The sequence below is a fragment of the Micropterus dolomieu genome, linkage group LG18, assembly GCF_021292245.1.
Source record: "Micropterus dolomieu isolate WLL.071019.BEF.003 ecotype Adirondacks linkage group LG18, ASM2129224v1, whole genome shotgun sequence".
In the NCBI taxonomy this organism is placed as follows: Eukaryota; Metazoa; Chordata; class Actinopteri; order Centrarchiformes; family Centrarchidae; genus Micropterus; species Micropterus dolomieu.
The window spans coordinates 23,313,403-23,338,763 of NC_060167.1; the positions used below are offsets into that span (position 1 = coordinate 23,313,403).

The 25,361-nt window shown below is 42.1% G+C and overlaps 1 protein-coding gene across 5 annotated transcripts in view; it reads right to left on the minus strand.

Annotated features, from left to right (window-relative positions):
- Positions 1 to 25,361, minus strand: part of LOC123956815 (inositol 1,4,5-trisphosphate receptor type 1) — a 68,839-nt gene that overhangs the window by 23,465 nt on the left and 20,013 nt on the right. The window contains exons 13-44 of one of the 5 annotated variants that reach the window (XM_046029260.1): positions 24,240 to 24,394; positions 23,360 to 23,459; positions 22,832 to 22,992; positions 22,588 to 22,729; positions 22,206 to 22,364; positions 21,431 to 21,603; positions 20,790 to 20,909; positions 18,971 to 19,165; positions 18,480 to 18,731; positions 18,233 to 18,374; positions 17,981 to 18,134; positions 17,701 to 17,891; positions 17,421 to 17,553; positions 17,275 to 17,329; positions 17,024 to 17,189; positions 16,697 to 16,870; positions 16,534 to 16,608; positions 16,301 to 16,438; positions 16,084 to 16,209; positions 15,767 to 15,967; positions 15,409 to 15,660; positions 15,047 to 15,172; positions 14,828 to 14,956; positions 13,951 to 13,977; positions 13,386 to 13,506; positions 12,965 to 13,149; positions 12,742 to 12,890; positions 12,537 to 12,648; positions 11,787 to 11,822; positions 6,390 to 6,437; positions 4,741 to 4,873; positions 2,950 to 3,137 (exon numbers count right to left, since the gene is read on the minus strand). In XM_046029260.1, coding sequence (XP_045885216.1) covers positions 2,950 to 3,137; positions 4,741 to 4,873; positions 6,390 to 6,437; positions 11,787 to 11,822; positions 12,537 to 12,648; positions 12,742 to 12,890; positions 12,965 to 13,149; positions 13,386 to 13,506; positions 13,951 to 13,977; positions 14,828 to 14,956; positions 15,047 to 15,172; positions 15,409 to 15,660; positions 15,767 to 15,967; positions 16,084 to 16,209; positions 16,301 to 16,438; positions 16,534 to 16,608; positions 16,697 to 16,870; positions 17,024 to 17,189; positions 17,275 to 17,329; positions 17,421 to 17,553; positions 17,701 to 17,891; positions 17,981 to 18,134; positions 18,233 to 18,374; positions 18,480 to 18,731; positions 18,971 to 19,165; positions 20,790 to 20,909; positions 21,431 to 21,603; positions 22,206 to 22,364; positions 22,588 to 22,729; positions 22,832 to 22,992; positions 23,360 to 23,459; positions 24,240 to 24,394 — 4,518 coding nt within the window. The remainder of the gene's footprint in view (positions 1 to 2,949; positions 3,138 to 4,740; positions 4,874 to 6,389; positions 6,438 to 11,786; positions 11,823 to 12,536; positions 12,649 to 12,741; positions 12,891 to 12,964; positions 13,150 to 13,385; positions 13,507 to 13,950; positions 13,978 to 14,827; positions 14,957 to 15,046; positions 15,173 to 15,408; positions 15,661 to 15,766; positions 15,968 to 16,083; positions 16,210 to 16,300; positions 16,439 to 16,533; positions 16,609 to 16,696; positions 16,871 to 17,023; positions 17,190 to 17,274; positions 17,330 to 17,420; positions 17,554 to 17,700; positions 17,892 to 17,980; positions 18,135 to 18,232; positions 18,375 to 18,479; positions 18,732 to 18,970; positions 19,166 to 20,789; positions 20,910 to 21,430; positions 21,604 to 22,205; positions 22,365 to 22,587; positions 22,730 to 22,831; positions 22,993 to 23,359; positions 23,460 to 24,239; positions 24,395 to 25,361) is intronic. The other 4 variants (XM_046029262.1, XM_046029261.1, XM_046029263.1 and 1 more) reach the window with 4 other exon arrangements.

Sequence of the window (25,361 nt, forward strand, 5' to 3'; positions counted from 1 at the left end):
CACACACACACACACACACACACACACACACACACACACACACACAGTACAGTACAAGCAGACACAAGCTGGAGAGCGCATACGCTAATACGCCCACTGACTTTTACACTCACAAAACTGGGTCAGCTGTCTCCGGCACGGGCACATGCCAATTTTGAGAGGACACACCCACATATCACACATGCTCCATGATACAGTATTCTCACTCAAAGTCCGCCACGGCCAACTTTATTCTTATGCAATGACATTTATTTTCCATTGCCTATCATTTAATTCATGTTGTAGTGCTCATCTCTAGGATATCTCAGGTTAGAGTCACTGCATTCAGTCTCAGTGTGCAGCCGGGCTCACAGTGCAGGGTAGGACTAGCACCACAATGGCGGGGGTATTTCATCTTATGGATCAGAGTTAGCTGAGCCATTATATTTCACTGTGGTAGAGGTAAGTTTGTCTGATTGATGGGGTCTTGGAGGTAAATTTATTGGTCGTGTAAAAGTTAATCATTATTTTGTCCAGCAGTGAAAGTTTTCACCTACAGCAGCAGACTGAAAGAGTCATTTTCTTTTCAGTCTGTTTCTAAGAACCGAGCTGAGTTCCTTGGATCGAGTGAGTCACTGAAACAAAGACAAAGCCTGTACATTTATGGAACACCACAGTAAAGACAAACACCACAGCAAACTTTCTTTTTATGGTTTCTTTAGAAATGTATGTGAGCTTGTGTCTTACTGACAATGAATCTGAAAACGAAAACCTAAACTTTCATGTCTAACCACATTGCTGTATCTGTAGTGTTTCGATGCCAGTCCTTATACACACATGAACAAAATCTGTGCTGCCGTATCAAGACACCATCTGTGTTTGGATAGCACCTGAAAACCAAGGACAAGAATGACATGATGAAGGGATGACGTTACGGATGAAGTAACACATGGTGGTCAAGGAGAGAATGGACGAGCATCTCAGGGGCCCTCCTGCAGTGTTGGGTAAACACAGAGCCTGTCTGTATCCATGGAGACAAACCTTGAGTGGAATGAGGAGGAGAAGAGTGGGTCGAGGTGGGGGCGGATAACACTGAAAAACAAGGTCATAGCGCTTTCCCTTCTCTCCTTCCGTTCCGCCACTTGGCATCAACAAAGGGAAGTTATGCAACAGCTATTTATACTCACGCTCCCTTTCCCTCTCGCACTCCCTCTCATGTCAGGCAGCACCACATGCAAACCAAATGGAACTGCAGCTCAAATCAGCCTCCTCTCTCTTTATTTTACCACCCGAAAGGGGATTTTGCCTACTCCACTGGTTGTTTTTTTTTTTGCAGCGCCAGTTAAACGCACCTGCAATGCAAGAATTTTGGAGGGAAACTGAACAGCATGCCATGCGGTAACACACCAGATGGCTGACGAGTGAAAAGTCACAAGTCGCCATGTCACAAAACAATTTACATCTGTCAGAGCACACTCATAGCTGCAACAGAAATACTGGAATGTGAGTGGTGAGGATCCAACAAGTCCAGTAAGCACTGAAATGCACTGGCTGGAAAATCTCCTCAGAGAGATCATAGGACATCTATGCATTAGCTTTTACGTGACAGCAGAAAGAGAGTGTGCGTGACTGTGCATGCAATCTTGAGCTATGTAGGTCATGAGTAAATAGTTAACTGTGTTACGCGAGAACAAGATACAGTACTCAAGACCCTACAGGTGCTAAGCTCGGCATATGAAGATTCTGAGGTGCTTTCTTGAAGAAAGCAGAGAGCAAAAGTAATCAGTTTTCTCTCATAGTGACACTTGATGTCAAAAAATACAGTGGTGATAAAAGCCGGATTAACTTACACTGAAACTGCTGACAATAATTAGGATATTGTCCAGTAACTCAAACAACACAAATATCTGTACAAATACTATGTGGTACATTTCTAGCACTGCATACAGAGGAGTTTTCCCCACCAAAGAAACCTCCCCTTTCAGAACAAACTTGGGTGAGAGGAGCTCCGGTTTCTCTTCAATCCCCTCTGTGTTCCCCCATCCCTCCGCCCTCTCTCCCCACTGCCCCAGTTCCGGAGGCCCAGCATGACCCAGTTTGGGCCGGCAAGAGAGCTAGAGGGAGCGGGAGAGAGGCTGGAATGTTTTGAAGGCTGAGACATTCCTCATTGTTCATTCACACGGGCCTTATGTAAGGCAGACGGATCACGTGACGTGGCTCTGCAGCAGCCGTGGGAAGCCAAAGCATTATCTCCACCACAGTGGCTTCCTAGCTCTAACCTGATTATGCAAGCCTCGTGCTTACACAACAACATGCAGACAGACGGAGAAATCGACGGACAGAGCAACAGACAAAGAGACGTGAAAAAGACGAACAGAGAGAGACGGATTGAGATAGTGGGAAAAGAGTGGCTCAGGTTAATGCAAATAGGGAAAGACACATTTATTTACAATACCTAATGCACACATAAGACAGTCCAAAGTGAAGCAATTAAAAATGCTTTATAATAAACTAATCTACTTTCCTCTAATCTACTACTGACATCATTAGCAGCTGGCCGGGTCTTTGACCCAAATGATCTCCTGCTAGATATGACAGGAAGGAGAGCAAACTGTATACATGTTTAGCTATAGTGGCACACTGACCCACATACTGTAAATCCTCCAGTAATGAAAACTTCCATCCATGACAGTGTGTTCTTTTCACTGATCATATTGTAGCAGATCATTTACAGATGCACTGTGGGATAAGCTGAGCCTTTACATAGATAACAGCCCATGAAATTAAAAAACTGCAGATCTGTTACACTAAGTGTAATAGGTGATGGTATCATTTCTGCCATGAGATTATTACGCTAAAAGATTCAGATGTTGTAGCAGTTGAGTTGTTCAACAACAGACGGCTGACACAAGGATATCTTTCAGTTTCTAGTTTCCACAGTTGTACGATATAGATTTGCAGTTAACTGACCTGGATGGTGGTGTTTCCACCTTCCAGCAATGCAATAGCCAGGAGGATGCTTTCTTGGAAGACTCTGTCACTAGTGGTGTTCATGATGAGGTCAATGACCAGGTCAGAGGCTCCCTCTTTGTCCAGGTGACACTGCACTTCTGCCAGGCTCATTTCCCCACGACTCAGGCCCCCAGGACCCCCTAATGCTGCAAGACAGAGACAGTGTGATTGGTCAGATCAGAGTCACATGTATTAGGTATGGGGCCTATTATATTAATACTACTCCAATGTCAATTCCAATTATATATAAAATCTAATCAGATATAGTTTCAGCAGCAAATTTCCCTGCATTTAAAGAGGAGTTAAAAAAAGTGAACCATTTGGCTGCAAATCAAGTGACTTGCAGCTATTTAACAAAGAAAATAGCTAAAAAACTATTTCTACATGATAATCCTGAGTGAGTTACAGGATGTTTAATGAGTTAACAACACAACGGCACAATGAAGAAAAACATCATTTTGGTCTTACAGTGCTTGCTTGCTTATTTTACAACTTCTGCAAATGCAGAAGCCTTATCAATTTTGTAAATCTACATGTCCTAAAATGGTTTTCTTATTTTAGCCTGCCACTTAATGCTTTTTGGTCAAATCTGTGTTTCACATTTGACACACCAAACATCAAAACTTGATACTGAGATTTGACACAACATTGCACACAGAAACCTAAAATCAAACAAGGAAACACATATCTTTTAAGATAGGATACCTTTAATCATACAGAGAAAGACATTTATTGATCCAGCTTAGTTTGTCCAAAATCCAAAATGATTTCCTTAAACAGGCCTGCACATCCCCCTTGAGGCCTCAGCTTCAGGGTACATATGGAATTCTCCGTCTGGCTCTTGTTTCTGCAACAGGTGCAAAGGCTTTTTTTTTGCAGGAAGTAGCAGCATGTCACCTAGCAACAGCGAAAAAGTGGATCACACTGGGGAGGGTTATACTTCCTGTAGTCTGGAAGTTTGCCAACATCTTGGTGCACATGGGAGAGACGGTGAACCAGGAACTGTTCACCCTCACTTTGAGTGTGTCTTTAAGTTCGGTTAAAATTACAACAGCCAACATCTGGGCCATTCATCACAACTGTATAATACACATAATATGCATGTTTTGGTCTCACAACTGTGTTACACTGAATGTTAAAATACTGCCATTCATGTCACAGCAGATAGCAAGTCATTCTGGTTACTAGGTCATTATGGCACCGTTAAGGTTTATGATACCATTGGCACCAAAATGTTCTCCAAAATCAATATGCAGATAAAATGTTACATATCAGAACCGAGAACTCAAAGTAGAAACACTGCACAGAGCTGCATTGCTTCAGTATTTTGACTGCAGATAGTAACACAAAAACCATGTTATCCAGCAGTGATAAGAGTGTTGTGCTCTGCGTGCTCAAAGGGCAGCTCACAGCACAACTCTAGAGCTGATAACCAGCTCAGGGCCAGACAGATAGAGTCCGTGCTTCAGCACGACTTCAGGGGCAGAAAACATTTTGGCTAACCAAAAGGAAAAGGTTTATCTAGACTTTGACCCCCCCCCCAACCTGATAGTAGTTGTCATGCTTCTCTTTGGCAGAGGCCTTTGGTTAATGCCTCACAGAATCATCAGCTCACTTAGAGATGTTGAAATCAGTGTTTTCACAGCTTTGTGTGCTAAACAAACAACACTCATCTCTTCATGCTGTAAAGAATTGGTAACAAACGTATGTGGTCAGTGTCTCAGAGCAACAACTGCCACAGTGTCCCACCTGATTGGTTTTTGCCAGGTCCTACTGGACTGAGGGGGCCATTGCTAAATGACGTCAGGCTGTCCCTCCGCCCACCGCTTCGATGAAAGTTGCCATAGTAACGGTTCACCAGAATCTGTCTCAGCACCTCGCCCTACGAGAGGAAAAGAAAAGGAAGGATGTAATGACGTGATGTCAGCAACAGGGAGAGGAGATGTTGTATAACAGGGATGAAATGCATCAGCAGAGACATAGTGTGCATTTTACATACCAAAACACACCCGCTGACCTCAGAAAACAACAGCCCGCCTGCTATTACAACCACGCTCTGTAATCCATTTTTATGGAGCAACTATATATCAACTTTAAATTTTAAATATTGACTTCCTGAACTTGCAAACTATGCAAGGACAACTTGCAGGCATAACCAAACGTTTACGTAATTTACCACCCACAGAACCAACATTGTTATGGTTATCAGCAGCAGCAGTGACCCTGTGTAGTGACAATGTGAGGTCCTGGTTTTCACTCACACAGACCCGGGGGCCAGCCCTCCCACACTGTGACTCATCCGATGTTGAGCAGTCAGCAGCACGACTTTGTTGTTGTTATGGCAACCGCAACCCATAGCTACCTGACAGACCTCCCATGGGATGAAGAGTAGGAAATGGAAGAGAGGAGTTTTTTGTGTTTGTGCGTGATTATGTGCAAATCATTGCCAACTGTGGGTGGTCTTTGATAGACGACAGAAGCATTATGTAAGCTCCGCTGCCACTTATGCCATGGAGGTCAAGATTAGTTCCTATAGGAGGTGTGACTAATTTTATTGGCAGGAGGTTAATCAACTGTATGTATTGTGTGTTACAGTACTGTAAGATCGTAAGATCAGTCGTAGTCAGAAGATGATTCCCTAGTCTTATTGGGGAACACTGCCCTTTTTTCTGACGTCTTGAGTCATGAGCCAAAATCCTTTCGGTTTCCTGTCTGAATGCCATCTTGTTGGCACGAACCTGGCCTCTATCAAGGATTAGCAACTTCCTGAAACTATCAAATCACCATGTTGGCACTTCAATCCAAACAGAATTTTAACAATGCTAGTAATAACTTGCTTGAATTTGCAGACCTAATTAATAAAAAATTTTCTTTTTAGATATGGTGAAATTACCACCCTCCTGAAACAGATGTAATGCTGTGAATGACATGATGAAGACTGCTTGTTAGGGACATTTAATCAATAGCTAAACAGCCGCTGAATGCACCTCCTTGCAAAAATAATGGTCTTCTCTTGTAGATGATAATTATTTATTAACTCCAATTGATATTGTAACTCTGGAATATCAATGTTAGTGTTTGCCTCTTTAATGGAATCACCCAAGGCTCTGTAAAGTCACTGCATTGCTGTGAACTCAATTAGAGAAAGGAGACAGAGGGTAACATAGAGTGTAAGTTATTTTTTTCTTTGATTTAAACATTAGCTAGCTGTGACAGAGTGGTTGGGTGTTACCGTAAGCAGTGAAGGGGAGTGATCAAAAACCACAAAAAGCATGGAGAAAAGGTAATTTTTCATTAAATATGCATTAATGCTGTATGTCTGAAACTCAATGTCTCACTATGAATCTCTGAAGTATTAGAGTTTTGAGTTAAGCTGCCATGCTGTTGTGAGTACCTACCCTCTTCTGGTCCTCCAACAGCTTCTCAGGCTGGTTCTGATCCAGTGGCTGGGTGCAGTGAGGAGTGTGAGCACAGTGATACAAATCCAGGGTTAGTACTCATGCAGCGCAAGGAAAAGGCAATTGTTGGGTTACATCATGTGCCTATTCAACAGTTTTAAATGGCCATGCAAAGGTCTGCTGTATGAAATGCCATGCATTTACTGCTGTTTCAGAAACCAGGGAAGCATTATGGTTGTAGAGGGTTTAGAGAGCTGAGATAGGAGATGTGTAGTGTTGACTATTAATAAAATGCTAAAACATGCCCAGTGTGGTTTGATCTTTTATTCATTTGCTAAGTTCTCTTATCATCACTTTAAATTATTTTTCTCAGGGTTTTATCACCCTATAAACTATTTGCTTTTTTCCTACATTTTAGAAGATTTTCAATTTTCATGAATAGATCAATATAACGTATATAAAGACATAAAGACTGGAAACAGGAGGAAACAACTAGCTTTGCTCTGTCTAAAGAAAAATCACCTACCAGCACCTCTAAAGAACAATTATAAATGTTTGTTTAATCCTTACAAAAACTGTGCTGATCACAGTGATAGCAAGACTCCAGGAAATCAGAAAAACAATAAGCCTATTTCCCAAAAAGGCTATTATTTTAATACTTAGAGAAAATGCAAAAAACTGGGCAAAAACTGAAATCACAGTCGCCAGGGATGAGTAAACACAAGGTGAGATGTTCTCACAATGTGGGCCATGTTCTGAGCAAGATGAAACACAATAAGCAAATGAAGTGCACTGAGATCTGAAGTTGTTCTGGGTTATTTTCTCATTACCTTAATAGTTCACATAGACAAAAGGGATTCAGGTTAGAGACCATTTAGCGGTATGAAAATCCAGTACCTCTATGTTTACGGAGGGAAAGGAAACGGTAAATGGTAATGCTCCACTTAAATTGTTATGTACAATGACACATTAGGAGGGGCAGAGGGGAGAAGAGAGGCCAGGGGCGATAGGGTTAGAGTTACATAATCGCTCCAAAAGAAACCAGGTCACTAAACCAGTGACACAGAGCTGCTTACAGTGGCCATCTGTCACCAAAAACACAAAGGGCAAGAAACAGACCAAGTGTCAGACAGAGAGGGTGAGAGAGTGAGAATAACAGACACACTTGTATTTATAAATATATTTGACAGTTGAACTTGTCCCTCTCTGTCAGTTAAGGTCAAGGACATGATGTGCAGTGTGTATCCCTATTCAGGCCATGTTTACTTTTCCTATGTTTGTATGCACCAAATATGGAATGTTACCAGGGTTCATCTATATAATGTAATGACTCTGGTATGTACTTTTCAAGAGGTGCAAACTTGAGCTGCATCAGCCAGACTAAAGTCACATATGGTATTATCTGTCTTTTGATAAACTTCGATAAACTGACAAAAATACAAAAAAGGCTACCACTTTACTTTAACAACAATAAGTTTGACTTCACTTGGAATATAGCCATTTTGCTTTACCAGACAACGAAAAAATGCTACTGGACATTTGGTGAGGCAGTTTCACAGAAAGTAAGCATCGTTATAAGCTCCACTTCAGTAGGTGTCTAAAAATACGCCTTACTCGATCAACTGAATCCGAGGATCCGAATATATAGCTGGGCAACATGAGGTGGGGGCCTCTAAAAAACGAAGAACATGGTGCCAGTGAAATACAACTAACTGTTAGGAGAGTTGGAAGCCACACGACCACCATGCAGGTGTTCAACTGGGTTGAGATCTCATGACTGTTAAGGCCGTATATGATTCACATCCTTTTCATACTCATAAAACCATTTATTCATCATTCATTTCTCGTGCCCTGTGTGGCACTGGGTATGTTTCTCCAGTCTTTTCTTCAGGTTTTTCCTTCAATTGGTTACTGATCTGTTTGTCACAAGAATCCATGAGTTTTCAAAAAAGTGCAGTGGATTGGGAGAAATGTGAAAGAATAGCAAAATTTATTAACTAAATTATTACTACTTAACTAAATTATACTATATAGCTGCCCTGTCAAACCACATCTGTGCAAAGTCCCCTGCTCACAAACAACGGTCTACACAGCCCCTACCGCCGACACAGAACAGCTTCACCCTGTGAATTAAATGCTCCCCAAACTCAAAAGCTCGATGTCCTAAGAACAATGTATTCCTAAAACAAAAACTTTTCACGATCTAATAAAAACAGGGCCGCTTTCAAGTTTGTGGGCTTTTTTAAAATGTGTTTTTCCTTATTAAGTATGAGAATTATCTCAGCCCATAAAAGAACATAACAGCCTACATCAGTTTATTTAAAATTAAAATGACCAATCTTAGAGATACATGGCCAGTGATGAATAGTGTTTTAGAAAGTTAACAGGTGCGAGAGAAGGGGGGGTGGATTTTATTTTTGCTCTCGGTGTGTGTGTGGGTGGTGGTGGTGAGGGGCATAATGAAACAAAAGCATAGCGAGACAGATCGAGAAAGTGAAAGTGCCAGACATAGACAAAGTGTGAAAGAAGAAAGGGAAAACACAGAATATACTCATTCACATTACAACACGTATTACTTAAAAGCTACTCCATTAAGTTGAACAAGGATCTTGTGCTATAAGCTTTGCATTACTTTGTATTTATTATGATTCATGTATTAGTTCTTCCACTACTACTATAATTTCTAATACTTCCAGAACTTTTGTTGACGAGCAAAACTCAAAGCATATGGCTTTACTGCTGTCTTGTCTTGAGAAAATGATTTGGATTTTTAGTGTCACGACTTCAAAGTCACTTTTGGCATGCGCAGCAACTGACTTGATCCCACGTGGAGACAACTTAGTGGGGCAGAGTTCAGCAGCAGGTCAGGGGGCTGCGCACTCAGTACTCAACATCTTCCACAAGTCTGAGGACAGTGCCTCACTGTCACCACATCAAACCACAAAGCAATATGCTGATCAGGGCGGATATGTGCAGCTAATCAGCCCCAGTCTGACCATAGACACCACAGAGTAACCCCTCACAGCTGCCACATCCGTCCTGACTACAGTGCATTCCACCAAACTGGAAATTCCCCGGGGCAAACCCCTGATCAGTCTCACACCTCTCAGTTCAACAATAAAGAAAATAAATATGCGCACACACACACACACACACACACACACACACACACACACGCACATAGAGTGCATTCTACTTTATGTATAGGTGTTTTTTTTCGTGACATGCGTAAATAAACAAGTCTCTGTGTCTCTGCAGGCTGAGACTGAGTCATGTTTAAACCAGTGGTGAATGCCACGAGCACTGGGGTTTACCACTCGGCTGCTCGTTATGTGCAGACAGGAATGGAGACTAGATGGAAAGACTGTGCCTCTGTCATTTTCATTGTAACTAACCTACTTCTATACCAGCACCAGAAAATGTGTTGAGTAGATCAAAATGCGAGCCAGGTACCATCTCAAAAAGGCGAAAAGGAAGATTTTTTCCTTCTAAATCCCTGCACCGATGAGCTTGCCAAGGGAAGAAACAGGGAGGTGAAAAAGATGAAACATGACTTACTTCCAACATGGAGGGCTTGCATAACTGCTTTGACTAGACCACACACACACACACACACACACACACACACACGGCCAGGTGACGAGGGGAGCCTGAGAGTAAAAGCCTGACACTAAGTGTCCTAAACTCCTCTGGCTCTTACATAAGTCTGACAGCCAAAGAGCAATGGATTTAGCTGATAATCACCTCCCTGACATTTATCGGTGTGGTATGCATACCCCTGGGGAGGTCAAAAATTCATCTCTTGCTTTCGACATTTTAAAAATATGCAGTGATTGTAACTTGCAGAATACTACTGTATATACTAACATCATGTGACACAAGCCATGTTTCCTGTTTAACAAGCTCACAGTTCCTCTTTAATTATATACTATGCTATTCTGCTTTGCTCAAAGGGCAACAGAGGAGACAAGAGCCAACAATGCACTTTCATATCACACCTACGCAAACACTCACGGCCAACAAGCCATTAAGTTTACACAGAGTGGGTGTGTGTTTGCAACCATGTGAGAAAGGGTGTGAGTGGAAGTGGGGAGTATTTGGAGTAGTTAGGGAATTGTGTCACAATGATTTAATGGAGCCAAAACAAGGGGGGGAAAAAAAGAGAAAAGAAATATGAAGACTGGCACATGGGGTGTAGGTGCACTCCTAGCTACTTTTCATGTGTAGACAGACAGCGATACAACATTTAACAGGTGTGCAGGGTTCATTTCTCTCTCACACACGCAGACAGCCCCCCCCCCCACACACACACACACACACAAAACAGCTCCTCCACACTTTTATTGGCAATTACTGCTGAAGGTCACACATCAGCGGTGGGGCTGAGTTCCAGGAAAAAAAAGAAGCCTGGTTCTTATGTAACTTCAGCCCAGAGTTGGCAGGGGCCCAGGAATCGTGCAGCTCTCAGGCAAGGAAAACTAGGACACAGCCTCAATGACTGCCACAGCCCCTCACAGCCCCTCACACATACAGCACAGCCACAGCGCCCCCTATTGGCCCCCAAAGCAGATACAGGGGAAACACCCTAGAACAAGCTGAACATGGACTGAGACAATACAACACCTTTACGTAAAAAAGAGAGGGAAATGATATGGCTTTCATGGCTTTACCATCTTCACCTTCATCTTTTTTTAAAAGCAGGCACGGGCATGTACATTTAATTTTGGCATTTTAACATTGTGCATTCTTTTATCCTCCTGTATCCAAGTCTTTAATTTTTTAAATCTATATGATCATTGTCAGCTGATCAATGCTGAGTTGCTTTATTCATTTTGTGTTTCTTATTTTCCTTTATTCACATCTTTCTTTATTAATATAATCTGTCTCCATGCTGTTTGTATGAGTGTACAATTTCATAATATGAAATGTTACGTCAGTATTAAAGTGGAGTTAATGTTCAGATGTACAGTAAATGTGTCCCAAAATGACTTTGGTGCTTACATTGGGAGAAAGTAGGGCATGTAAATGTCCAGTGTAATGCAGCACTGGCAGTTTGCCCAGCCAGCAAGTGACTTACCTTGGAACTTGGAATAACACATCTCTGTTGAGCAACACGCAGTCATCCGCAGCACTCATCTCCCTACAGATCTCTCTCTCTATCTATCTCTTTCTCACCATTTTCAGTTGATCTACAGACTGGTTGTGTAAGCAGGTGTGTAAGACAAAATCAGCCTACCACTATTTGTTACCAGCTGTGCCTAGAGCCTCCGCTAACTACAGCACACGGCCACAGCAGCTGCCACAGTACAGTTACAGAACAACTACTAGTGATACGCAGACATAACAGACAGACAGATGTAGCGGGCCAGGGATGAATAGAAGAAAAAGAGAAACAACCTTAGGCATATCCATCTCATCATCAAAGGCCCTGAGCTGAAAGAGAACAGAGGGTTTAAGGAGTCAGATAACAACACAGGACGGAGGAAGCTAAAGCTGAGGTCAATGTTACAGCATGACATGTTAGTTAAGTGAGTTAAGACTGGAGATACTTATCAAACTTCAGCCGCACAGAAGAAATAGTATTTAAGAATGGATACTACCCACAGTGCAGAATTAGTGCATTCTCATACAGTGGTGAGTGTGGCTGAAAGCATTTTTGCTCTGAGAAGAGATCAGTCCTGCCTTATTGACTGCAGAGGTGAATGTGACAGAAGGAACAAGCCAACTCCCTTCAAAATAAGGTTACTCTCAGCAATTAGTGTGGCAAGACTGTGTGTATGATGCAGTCTGCCTGATCAAAAATCACACACATCTACATCAGAAGTATTGTCATATATGAAAACATGTTGTATATATATCTCATATTGCTGTTTTTGTAAGAAGTGTAAGGGAGACGTGCTTCCATTCAGTTTAAATATTAGGATTAGTATTGGTCTTTAAAGTGTTAAGAATCTCTGAAATCTTGAGCAAGTAATCCCTCCACAATAGACTGTTTTAACCAACATACGTATGTGCCAGCCCCAAAATACTTTTGGGTAAACAAACATTTAATGTATTTTCTATAGCTGTTCTCATGTGTTTTATGTGTCATACCGCGTTCATGAAGTATAGAATCCCACCATTTCTGTGCTTGGTAGCTTCTCCTACCTTCTCTCCATAACCACGGTCTTTTGTCATCATCTCACGCAGCGTTTGCAGAACTTTGATGCACAGTCTCTCTTCATTTTCCTCCAGCAGCTGCTTGGTGTGTTTGATGAGCCTGCACAAGCACATTAGTTCCCAAGTCTCACTTATAATCAGTAAATGTCAATACCAGATAAATTTAGCTGGAGAAAATATTATCGGTGCTTACTTGCATATGAAACCTCCGCTTTCACACTTCTTGCGCGAGTCTGTGTTTTCAGGGAAAAGCAGCTCGGGCCGGTGCAGCACGTCCACCAGAACTGACAACTCAGCCTGGACCAACGGGCGCAGACGGTCCTCAAGAGCTGACACAATGTCCTATAGTCCAGACAAAGAAACATCCTTAGTGCTTGAATGATTTAGCACACATAAGTAAGCACAAACGCAGGTACCTGCAGCCTCTCAATGATGTTCCTGTAGTCCCGTGAAGCGGTCACCACGGAGTCTCTGCGGGCAGCATTACGAGCAGAGAGTCTCCAGCTCATGGCTGTCTTCTGGACAATGTTGTTGGACTTCACAAACAGGTTGTTCACCTGGTTGTCCAGGTCCACGGGTATGGCTATCGCTCTGCCTTTGGCTGGTGGGTACACACACACACACACACACACACACACACACACACACACACACACACACAGTGTGAAAATAAATCAGCTCCAGCAACTTCTGCTTAAAAACTCTTTCCTTACTAGTACATGCAATACAGATTCATGACTTAAAATATAAACTGTGTACATGATGGACTGATTTAGACCTTAAAAGTAAGAGCGTGTGAGAGAGGAAGTTAGTGTTAGTGTAGGATCTTGATCTTACCAACATCAGAGAGCACCTTGATACAGTTTTCAACAGAGCCCTTCTGGACTGGGATCAACCAGTTACAGTGGTAGACCCTGAACACTGCCTGCAGCAGCTGCACAAAGACTGGCTGCCTTGTCTGGGAAGAAGATGCAAGCAAAAAAGCAGAGAGGCTGTAGATTAAACTGGACTAACTTTTCTAGCCTTGAAAGAAAGAAAGATACCCATCTGTCATCTACAGCACCAACAATCTGGACCACAGGCCTTGTCTTTTAGTAACACACACACACACAAACACACATATACCTCTCCACACAGTGATGTTCCCGCCCCTGTAGTGAGAACAGCATGCTGACTCAGTGGTAGTTTTGTTACTTTTTCAGGATACCCATCAATCCCTGAGCAGACATTTCCCCAAACCTAGCCCCAGTGAAAATCGGTTCTATTGGACTTTCATCTCAGAATACTCACACATACATACTGTAAATAAGAGGGTACAGATTTTTACACCATTTAACACCCAACAAGAATCTGCAGGAGCAAACTCTGTGTTTTCCCTGCTGAATGAAATTACAACAAATACCTGAAACATTTTCCCCAACAGAGATGCCTGCGTTAGAGGATACAAGCAGTGGAGAAAAAAAAAAAAACATGCACTGAAGATCACCAAGATGCATCACATACTTCTAAACACATGACTACACATTTCAGGGGCAGCTGTTATTCCTGGAGATATGTAAAGCGCTCTATAATGCAAACCCTGAATTGTATTGTTTGGGACTTTCCTGTTAAAGGTTAAATAAAAAATGAAACACACGAAAATTTGCTTATATAATAAATAGGGGAACTTTTTGTATCTACAAGGAAATGATTAATCAGCACGATGCCAACAATCACGACTAACTGGTCTTCACTTTGTGATGCTGATTAGCGCTACAGGAGCCATGACTAACATAACTCTGATTAACACATACAAATGGGACGAGAAGGGGAACATTCATTCTCCTTAACCGCTCCCAATTACGTTAATCAGAAGAACAAGTTCTCAGAAATTCACAGATTTTACCACTTAAGGAAGCACTTAATATAAAAACACAGCAGTGGATGGTTTGGCTCTAATCTAAAAGCCAGCTTTCAAATGGGAAGTTTTCTCTAGACAGTCACACTACTTGGTTGGAGTTACATAAGATAGCTAATACACATTCTATCTGTACTTACGTTCTTACTGATGGCCACCTGAAGCACAACACATACTGAACATTAACAGGCTGGAGATTAATTACATATAGATATTAAGAGGAACCATCTGTCATCTATCTTGTGTTACTGTACCCTGTTACTGTTGGATTCATTTTCACATTCATTCAGTACTTGAAAAGCTACCGTATGTGCTTGGAAATTTGACTGCTTTTTTCTCGAGCTGTGTTTCATAACTCTTAAGATAGTGTGTGGTTACATGCCTGCAGGCTGGTGCTCTGGTCAGAGAAAGGTGAGCTGAAGAAAGTAGTTACAATGCCCATGACTGTCTCCGTCACATAGCGCTCCAGAACGGTGTCTGCATGCTTGCGGTCGCTTGTGTTGTTGCACACCTGTAAACACCAAAGCATAACAAAGTTGCTCGTATTTTGACAATCCTCATCCTCATCTAAATTGCCATAGAGCTGCCTGGTGTTCCTTACTCTGCAAATGTCAACCAGGAAGTTCTCAAAGAGTTTCCACATGTGGTTGGAGGTGTAGATCTCCTTCATTTCCACCTCAGTGTCCACATAGCAGTGGTTCAGGAAGTTGATATAGGCGATCTTCACCTGAAAAGTTAGGATAAGGGATAATGTGATCTTGTCAATTGGCATAATTCTGTTGCTTTAATACATGATAATAAAATATATCAGATTTTTTGTGTTTTGATGTGGTCATATAATAATTAAAACCATGGAATTCAGATGCATTAAGAATTGTTCTGTAAGCTTCTGTGCCGACCGAGTCCGCTCCATTACAGGCTTACTGTTTTCTCATAGATGCCTCTGTTTGAGGCGTGTCTCACCTCAGGGATGCAGTCCTCATGGGTCACCACCCGCACTATGTCATCCAGTGGTAACAGGGAGTTACATTTGATCTCTGTGTAGACGTTCTTGCCCTCAGTGCAGACAGCCAAGAGCTCTACCAAGTGTATGTGGTACATCAGAGGGCTGTTCTCATCCATGCGGTCCCGCTCTGATCGCATCATCTGCACCAGCGTCTGGAAGGAGGCGCGGTCATTATAGAAGACCAAAACATCTTCACCAGCATTCACCAGCTGTAGGAAGAAATAAATATACACAATTACATCAGGGTATAAGGAAACAGTAGTAGTACAGTAGCAGTATAGCTGAAATGTAAGAAAGGTGGTAACAAGGCATGACCTCTGCCATGACGATGTCCTGACACTTTTTGATGAATTTATTCTCTGCTTTGACAATAGTCTGAAGGAACTTGAGGTATTGCACGTTGCGGCCGTGTGTTTCGATGCAGTGGACAAAGTGCTGAACCACACGCTCGTTGATCTCACTGCACAGCTGGAAGTTGTTCATGAAGATATGCTGCATGGTGATGGCTTCTAAAATCTGAACAAAAAAAAAAGAGAGAGGAGCACTAGAACAGAATGACAGTCAAAATTAATTTTCAATAGTAACGCCATGTGCAAGTATCGAGTGGTGCGTTGTCCGGCAGGACTCCTCACCCCTGGGTTGAGGAAGAGATTGATGTGCTTGTGCAGCAGGGCTTGATTCTGCTGGTTTCCCGCACAGAAATTCTGTAGAAACTGGTGGGCTAGCTTCATGATATCCTGCATACGCAAATCTTCTCCCTAGACGGAAAAAGGCCAGTGAGAAGGTTTGCCCACTTTCCCACATACAAAGCATGTCACTAAACCACATTTCCCTGAAAGCTATTATTACCTTCTCGTAAGGGATCTGCAGGAGCTCGAGGACGACAGCATGAGCCCCCATGTTCCTCAGCAGCCTCTGCTGCTGTTTCTTGCTCTTCCTACCTGACAGACCTTCTTGGACACACAGCCTGCTGAGCCGCAGCAGGATCTGATAGAGAACAGAAATGTGAGGAGGTGAGGTTTATGGAAATAAGTCTATTGGGTAGACGGAGCCCATTAACCATACTTAAGTAAGACAGTTACCTCCTTCACCACCCTGTAGTTGTAACTGCTGGTACTTTCTGCTTTCTTTGGTTTGTCTGTGCCCCCTGAATCCCCCTACAGAGAACACAAAGTATGAGAGAAAAAGGCTGTACTCCAGCTGGCTTTTCTGTGTGTGGTTCTTTTGAGGTGCAATATACTGCACCTTTTTATGCTGTGACTCAGTGGAGAGCCCCTCTCCTGCATCCATGCCCTCGTCTGGCCCCTGCCTCTTGTACACCCAGAGCTCGGACTTCTCTACAATAGAACGCAGCTGGTCCAGGTCTGACTTTATTTGTTTGTAATTTTCAACATCTTGGCTGGTGACCAGCAACTGGACCTGTGAACACATATACATTACAACACAAAGCCCAGAGCAGACAAACTGGAATGGCAAGACGTTATTCAAGGAATCAAATTCTCATAAATTTGACAATAAATGGTGTTATTTTCATTGCTTCAGTTTTTACATGTGTATGAGTTGCTGGGATACCTGCTTAAAAGCCTGCAAGACCTCCTGCCTTTGGCTGAAGTGCCTGAAGAGCAGATGGAGGGCTCTGGACACCAGAGGAGGATAGTCATGCATCGTTAAGTGGAGAAGAACTCTCAAGAAGGTACGTCCACCGTGATCATCCAAATCCAGCGGGGTGTTCTCTTCACTAGACACACACACAGAACACACACTCAAATGAAAACACATTCTCTTTCTTGTATTTTGTGAGTCTTCATTATAACTGGGATTACCTTCCACCAAATATCCCCTCTGCCTGCTCTTCTATGTGCTCAAAATCCAAAGCGCCTGGAATTAAAAAAAAGATACTTGTAAACCAAAAAAGCCCATTTGCAAGGTCCCCACATTTGTGAAAAAGGCAGCCAAATGTTAACTTGACCTGGCATATTGTTCGGTCCTTCCACTACTCCAGTTACAGACAATTCAGTCTGGGAGTTGCTCTCATCAAACTCCCTTTTAAATATAGACAGCAGACAGGAGATCCTGTAGTCAAGGCGGACATTCAAGATAAACTGCAAGACAGGGCAGAAAATAACAGGGTTTTATGTGACTATTTTGGAGGATGGAGGGACTGTGTCTGAAATAGTGTAGGCACATGTGTACAATGTCTACTGTACTGTATACTTTTACATGCAAGTACACCATTGTGTGTCCTTCACCTGCAGGATCTCAATGATCTTGAGCTTCGTGTCCATGACCAGTATGTCCTGTTTCTCAGGTTCTGTCTGGTTCTTGACCGTGTCTCCACTGGAGGTGTTGTTTGAAGTTGTGGGAAGGAAGCCCCCTCCTCTTAAGACCACTTGGGACATCAGCTCTCCTACGCCATGAATGGACCTCATCACATTACTGCCTGCATTAGGTTGAATTAGTGCACAAATACAGACAATTACCTTCACGTCAGATTTTTGGTCCTCCACTGACCAACCATGGTGTTCATACCTTTACTCTCATCTTCTTTGTCCAGTTTGCTGAAAGGGAAAATGGTGTTTACGTGGACACAGTCTAGAATAGCCAGCAGGATCTTGGTTAGTCTCAGCAGGTCACTGAAGTTGTAGAAGCCAAAATAAATCAGGTTCCTGGCCAGGTTCACCACCTACACATGGACGATTCATTAAACAGGTATGCTGATTTTACCATCAAAATGTGACTACTAATGAGTGTGATTATTTATCAAAAATGTGCCAGACTGACCTCAAAGGTGAGCTTGTTCTTCTCTTTATCTGCAAAAGGGAAGCTCTGACATACCACATCTCTCAGGTAGTTCTCAACAAACTCCATAGTCTGACAGAATCGCTCCTTAATTTCATCTTTAGAAGTTCCATCATTGTCATAACTACAATAAGACAACAAAATAGCACAAATTTAACTACAACAAAAATGTTGCTCTCTACATAAATATTCCACAAAAACAATCCATTGAATTTGTTCATTTACTCACTCATCAATAGCAATCTCTGAGGGGATCTCAGACCAGAGTCGAGCGTATTTGACAGGTGTAACCTGCTCCTGAGGATCACGGTCCACATGCATGTGCAGCATCATGCGGCAGAAGGAAGCTCGTAAATCATAGGGCAAATCTTCATCTGACATGCATCGCAAGATCAGGTCCACATCCAACTGGCCGGAGATCTTGTTGATTGCCAGGTACTGGCGGTCCAAACACATCCTGGCAAACAGGTTCAGCTGGTACCTGTAGCAGTAAACGCATACACGTGAAGTCAGACTTACATATGAAACAGCTAAATGTGCCTTAACACCCGAAACCCAAGTTGTTTTGCCTTCACAGGTGACCCATTCCACATATACAAAACTATCTAGTCCTACTAGTCCTCTGCACCGCATGCCCGACTCAATCTTAAGTCAGATAGGGGACTAGCATGATCTCCTTCATCCCAGACAACCACATGGAAAATAAAGTCCAGTAACTACCTGTAATAGCTGATCACCTCCTGGTCCTCCTTCTGGCCTTCCTTGGCATCCTGGGCCAGTTCCCTGATGCTTTTACTGCGGATCTCTTTATTGCTGTCTTTCCAGAACAACCACACCTCCTCCTCATCCTCCTCTGACTCCACAGAGTTCTCCCCAAGAGGCGCTCCCTCGATCTCAAATCTCGACAGCACAAGTCTGCAAGGGGTGGAGGGTGTTTTTTTGTTAAAGGCTGATAAATACATGAGTAAGCATTTGTGACAAACTTTAATAGAAGCTTTGGGATCAGGATACAGTGACTGCTAATGTTATTACTGTCACCCTCAGAAGCTGTAAAAAAGGATTGGACAAGCCTACTAAACACATTTTAGTACTACAGAGATGTATCAGCATTTTTAACATATACCACTAGGGCTGCATTTAACAATTATTTTTACTATTGATTCTTCTTCTAGAGCTCAAAGTGATGTCTTCAAATTGCTTATTTTGTCTGATAAACTGGAGCAAAGCAAACAAAAATATTAACTTCACAATGATATGAAACAAAAGACTACGTCGGACATTAATTTATCGATTTATCAAAACAATTACTAATAAATGATCTGTCAATCAACTAATAATATAATCATTTCAGCTCTGCATCTCTTAACTTGACTTCACACTTTAGCTGCATTTCGACCAAAGGAACTAGGAACCTTTGGAGGAACTCACTGCGTTTCCACCGAAGGGACCAGGGTCTAAATTTAGTTTTAAGGTCTTTATTTTACACCCCCCAAAAAGTCCCTGCTCGGGGGTATTACTTTCTGAAAGTACCGGTACTTTGGGGTGGGGGGTGGGGCTTGCCTTGCAGTGAATTTCTGAATGGGTGAGTAGGGGCTACTGGCTTTAACTGGAGAATGTCGGGTGTTTTTCTACTACTGCTTCTCTCTTTTCCACCTTGTTTCCAAACCGATAAATCACAATCAACAGTGAAATAGCCACACAAGTCTCACCAATGTCCGCCTGAGATCGTACGTCGGCATGAAATGTATTGCTCGGAAAAAGCAGCCAGCGTGCAGCGGTGTGTTTACAGCAAACAGCTGATGGAGGTAGCCTATGCTAAATAGTGGGTCAGAAAGTTTTTACACAGAGCCGAAGTCGGTCTCCTCTTCTCTAAAACAAGCAGAACAGCTGATTACAGCAGGTAATAAAGCTCGTTAAAAATCCCATTCCTCCGACGCTCAGGCAACACAGACCCGAGTGCTGCAGCTTATCTGCAGCTCTTGTCGGCTGGAAATGTTTTAATAACCTTCCAGACAGTCGCGATTTTATTTTTGTGTTGCTTTTTCTGTACTGGAGTTATTTTAAGAACTTTATGGCTTTATCCAGTTTGTTATTAAATTTGTAACAAACTTTACTTTGTGTCTCTTCATTATACTCCCACACAAAAAAGCTGCTTTAATGGTCAAGCATAGCCTATAGTTTTTTATTATATTCCAATCAAATCTGATGTTCATTTATAAATGTTGCTCATGGATCGTGGTTACAAATAATGATGCCTGTGCATGGCTGTGTACAGCCAGGCCTACAGCCTATGTCAGCTGGTTAATTTGCCTAATCTTCGCAGGTCTTTAAACCACGGTGGAAACACACACAACAGTGGGCTGAAGGAACCTTTTAGTTCCATGAAAAGAGATCCGGGGACTTACAGCAGTTGGTATCAGATATTGCTTTTCAATGATTAATACCTAATTTGATTAGGAAGTAAGTGAAATCAAGTTAATTCACACAGCACACACAGTGGCATTATGAGGACAGTAAGGCAGAAACAGGTGCTACTCACTTAGTTTCTATGAGGATGTCTGCATTAGCTGGATCCAACACTGCGTTACAGATTAGCTCCTGTGTCACAGGGATGGACTTATTCATTGACACACACAAGTCTGACAGGTAGTCCAGGAACCTGGACGCACACACACACACACACACACACACACACACACACAAGATATGCAAGATTCAATTACCCATAATGCTTTACAAAACAAAAAAAGACTCAAGATCAACTCAAGTACCAGACACATGTGAGCCTGCAAAAGCATAAGATCCTTCCAAAGTGAATAATATTGTATGTACCATTCATTCCAACACACTTTAATTTGATCACCTTAAGTACACTATACTGTCGCAATATACAACTCAAGTGACACTGTCAACTGACAAGTTTGTATCTTATAATGTCCTGCTTAAATAAGATGTTAATTTTAATATCACTTGTAAGGTACTGGAGTGGTAGATAACATTACTCTGTGTGACTGCTGGCGTGGTATACGTGAACTTACTGTGTGCGTACATGTATATATGTAGATTGTAATGAGGACAAAAAAAAGATGCCTATTATTATAATTATTTTATCCAGATTCTGCCTTCAACCCAGATTGCTGTGTTCATGGTGTCCATACAGACACACATACACACACAAACCTGGGCTCACGGTTCTTGCGGACCAGGCTAACAAACGTGTCGATCTCTGCAGCAGTGATATGTTTCTCCAGCAGCTTGCGGTTGTTATGGAGCAGAGCTGTGATCGTGTCCTCGGCCAGGACATCGTAGCCAATCTGTTTCTGCATGAAGCGAAACTGTTTGGCTATATACTCCTGCACAGAGACAGAAAAACAGCCTGAGCATAAACAAACCAGAACAAGACGGCACAGACTCACTGCGAAAAATGTCATTATTAAACTAGCCTCTTTATCTCTTTACATTCTCTAAGGGGAAATATAAGGAATAACCTTGTTATGTCTGTATCCATTATTTATATTGACTGATACAGTCCATCTGTGTGTAGAAGAACAGAGCATGTTCACAAGAACCAGACTCCCTCCTAATTCAACCTAATGAAATGACCCTTCTAACAATTACTGTAATGTGTTTAAGAGAAATCGATTGTTCTTAGAAAATGGGTATGTTGCATTTCACATTTACAAGCATTTTTTAATAGCTCGTATCACTCTGTGGCTCTGTGTACTCGTATTAGAAGAAAATTTGATAAAGGGGCTCAGCAGGGGATCCTTGCAAAATGCACAGGACATTCAATTACACATTTGAGATTCAGGGCACTTTTTGTTTTGATAATTATATCAGAGCTGCTACAGAGAAATTTGGAATGCACGTTTACACGAACTCCAGTGGCACATACACCCATGTCACACAGTGCCAGTGCTCATAAAAGCGGACTTTTTGGCCTGACAAACTGTACCTGGTTTTTGCTGTAGTCCTGCTGAGAGTGACGCAAAACCCGGTAACACAGGCGGCAGATGTGTCTGAAGGGGGCATGACGCTGGTCAGCCAACTCCTCGAGTCGCATCATGGGCCCGTCCCCACTGTCTGTGAATGGAGCCTGCAGCAGCTTGAAGATCTGAAAACAGGGATACCGTTGTGACAATTGTAACCACACTGAAGTGAAAGCCCAAAAGAACATGCTGATTCAGATAGCAGGCCTGACACTATGAGTCATGATAAAGAGTCTTACAAAGATTGGGGAGGAAGTTAAAGGGAGTTCAACAAGGTTTAAAGAAGATCATGTTCTGGACATCTGAAGAGTTTGATCAAAATTTTACATTTATTAATGAAGGCATTACCTGTTTGAGAATATTCTGCTCTCTCATGAGTTTCTGTCGTTCCCTGTTGGGTTTGTTGACCATGATCTCTAGAACATCCTGCCCATTGTTGGGAATATCCACCACAAAGAACACCAGATCCTCCAGAAGCTTGGTAACCGCTCTGATTGCATGTGCAAAAAGAGACACACAAAGCAAATAACACATTACTAACTTGTTTCTTGTAAGATGTATTCACAATCTGGCACCACTATGCATTTCATACCTCCTCTCATTCTGTGTGATGGTGCCTTTTTCCAGCTTTCCAGCAATAGAAGCCAGCACTTTGCTGGCGTCATTGGCAAAGTCGAGGTCTCTCACTTCAGCCGGTGAGACGGGCACAATGGCAAAAGCCTCTTTGTCCTCTTTCAGTGCCGAGGTGCCAATCTTGATATCAGGAAAGAAATGTACAACTATGTCATCTATCAGGGCAATATGAGATATTCTTGAGTATTTAGAACTGGTCTCTGGGCTCACTTGTTTCAATTATTTCCCCCAAACCCACAATGAAAACTCCAATTGTACATTTATGTGTGAAAAAACATGTACAGGGCACTGAAATCCCCAAAAGGAGGGGGCTGCACAGAAGCTATTTCAGCTGATAACCATTGGTTTAGATTTTCATTACTGTAGACCTTTGGTAACTCATAAAATCTCATAAACCCAGACAAAATTTCACCTCAGCATCACGTTACAGAGTCTTGTCGTGACAAAATCTACTGTTACATATCAGTGCAAATGAATGGTCACTCACACGCAGCATGACAGGTTTTTCCTCCTCCTTGTCAATCGGCTGGTTGGTGCTGTGAACCCATGTGTTTGTGCACAGATGTCTGAGGCGCACATATGAGTTCCTGAAAACACATTTTAGGAATTATTTAGGATTGGGCTTAATTTTTGGACCACTGAAACTTCGAAAAGATTATGTTTGAAATGACAGCATTTTCAATCAAATGTTGCCAATCCTTGCCAAACACTGCAAACACAGAGAAGTATTCTTTGATTTTTAAGTTTGATGAAATTTTCAAATCTGCAGACATTAGAGAATAAAATAGAAACACATGCAGTCTGTTCCCTTCCAGTGGAGAAAACGTGATTAAATGCCCTTAACCTTTTTATTATTTATTTTGCCCCTGCCTGTTAGACAGCCTGAGTCTGCAAATGTCTGCACTCAATACCATCCTGTCAGCTAGGAACACACACATATCATGTGAGTCAAACACACATATTGATGTCTTTAATTTGATACAGATGTAGAAATTAAACAAACAAACATGAACACATCTGCTCACACATTAACAAGAGTCATGGCAGAAACAACAATTTATCACTGTGACCATCCTTATCTTATCATTAAGAAGAACTCTACCTGTATAACCCGCATGATCCTGTTTATTGTGAGTAACAGTGAGTCACACACTCTCTTGCATTAACAAGCATTAACACACATACTCTTTCCATGCTTTATTGTTTTGCAAACATATTAGGATGACTTAATATACAGTGGTTGGCCACCACTTGTAATGTGTATACTGTTTGGTTTTCAGTGGTAAGAGTGCCGGACCAGAAAACAGACCAAGCTGTCTATAACACAGGTCTGAGCAGGTCAGAAACACACATTATAACTTTCCTACCTGGGAACCAGTGAGTCTCCCCCTCTTAATGTGGTAGGGTCGAGCTCAAATATGGAGGAGATGTCATTTCCATCAGGTACAGACACAAGGGTGTACATGACTTTGTCCTGGACATTTCTCAAACGGGCCCGTAGGGCTTCTTGCTCCGAGTCCAGCTGGAGAGAAAAGTCAAAACAGAGTATGATTAGAAAATGCCACACACGGGCTCCCAATTTCAGCAACTGAGATTATCTGCCACATTTGTGTCAAGATAAATAACAATCAGGTATTTTAGTGAAAAGGTTAACTATTCCTGTGGAAAGATTTCTAGGTATGGACTCAACATAGTGAAAATAGAAAAAAAATTAAATGCAGTACATACGGCAATCACAGTTCAAAGTCCCCTTCCATAAAAGAGCAACATTTTTTCTCCCCCTGTAAAATGTTAAATGCAGCAATCATTGCCGCCCAAAAAATGGACAACTAAATGACTTAGTTCCAGTCATGAATCAGTCAGTGCTTTGCATAGATTTCGAGACTAAGCACAATCAAGTTATGTAGTCCTGTTTTTTGATAAGACTCAACTATAATGGTATAAATAGTCATCATTGGGAGTTTTGTGTGCCTGGGACCTCCATACTTCAGCTCCTCCTCCTCCTAAATTTAAAGGGTTTTTGCTGTTTTTACTATAAACTCAATAAACTCAGAAGCAGACTGACTGTGAGTTTGTTCACTTGTCACCGTGTAGTCACCAGATGTGAACACCTTCATGTTGGCAGTTACAGTCAGAGCTGTGGCAAAGAACTGAAGCACCGGGAACAGAAAGATGCATTTACAGTTAAAGGCTGCCACCTGCTGGTGATTGAAATGCAATACCATCTCACTGTGCATAAATACCTACAGCTACTGTATCTACTGGTACTACTAGTTAAACATGGTCAGGAACTGGGGTTTGAGGTGTCCTGATATTCTGTGTAATTTTAACACCTGCTAGCCAATCAGAAACAAGTATTTCCTTGCACCATAGTGTTACTTTAACAACTTGGGTTGGAAAACCATAAGACACATATTGACACATTTTTAGTGATTGCTGAAATATAAATGTTACCAACTATAAAGAAATCTTTCAGTGTGGCTGACTTA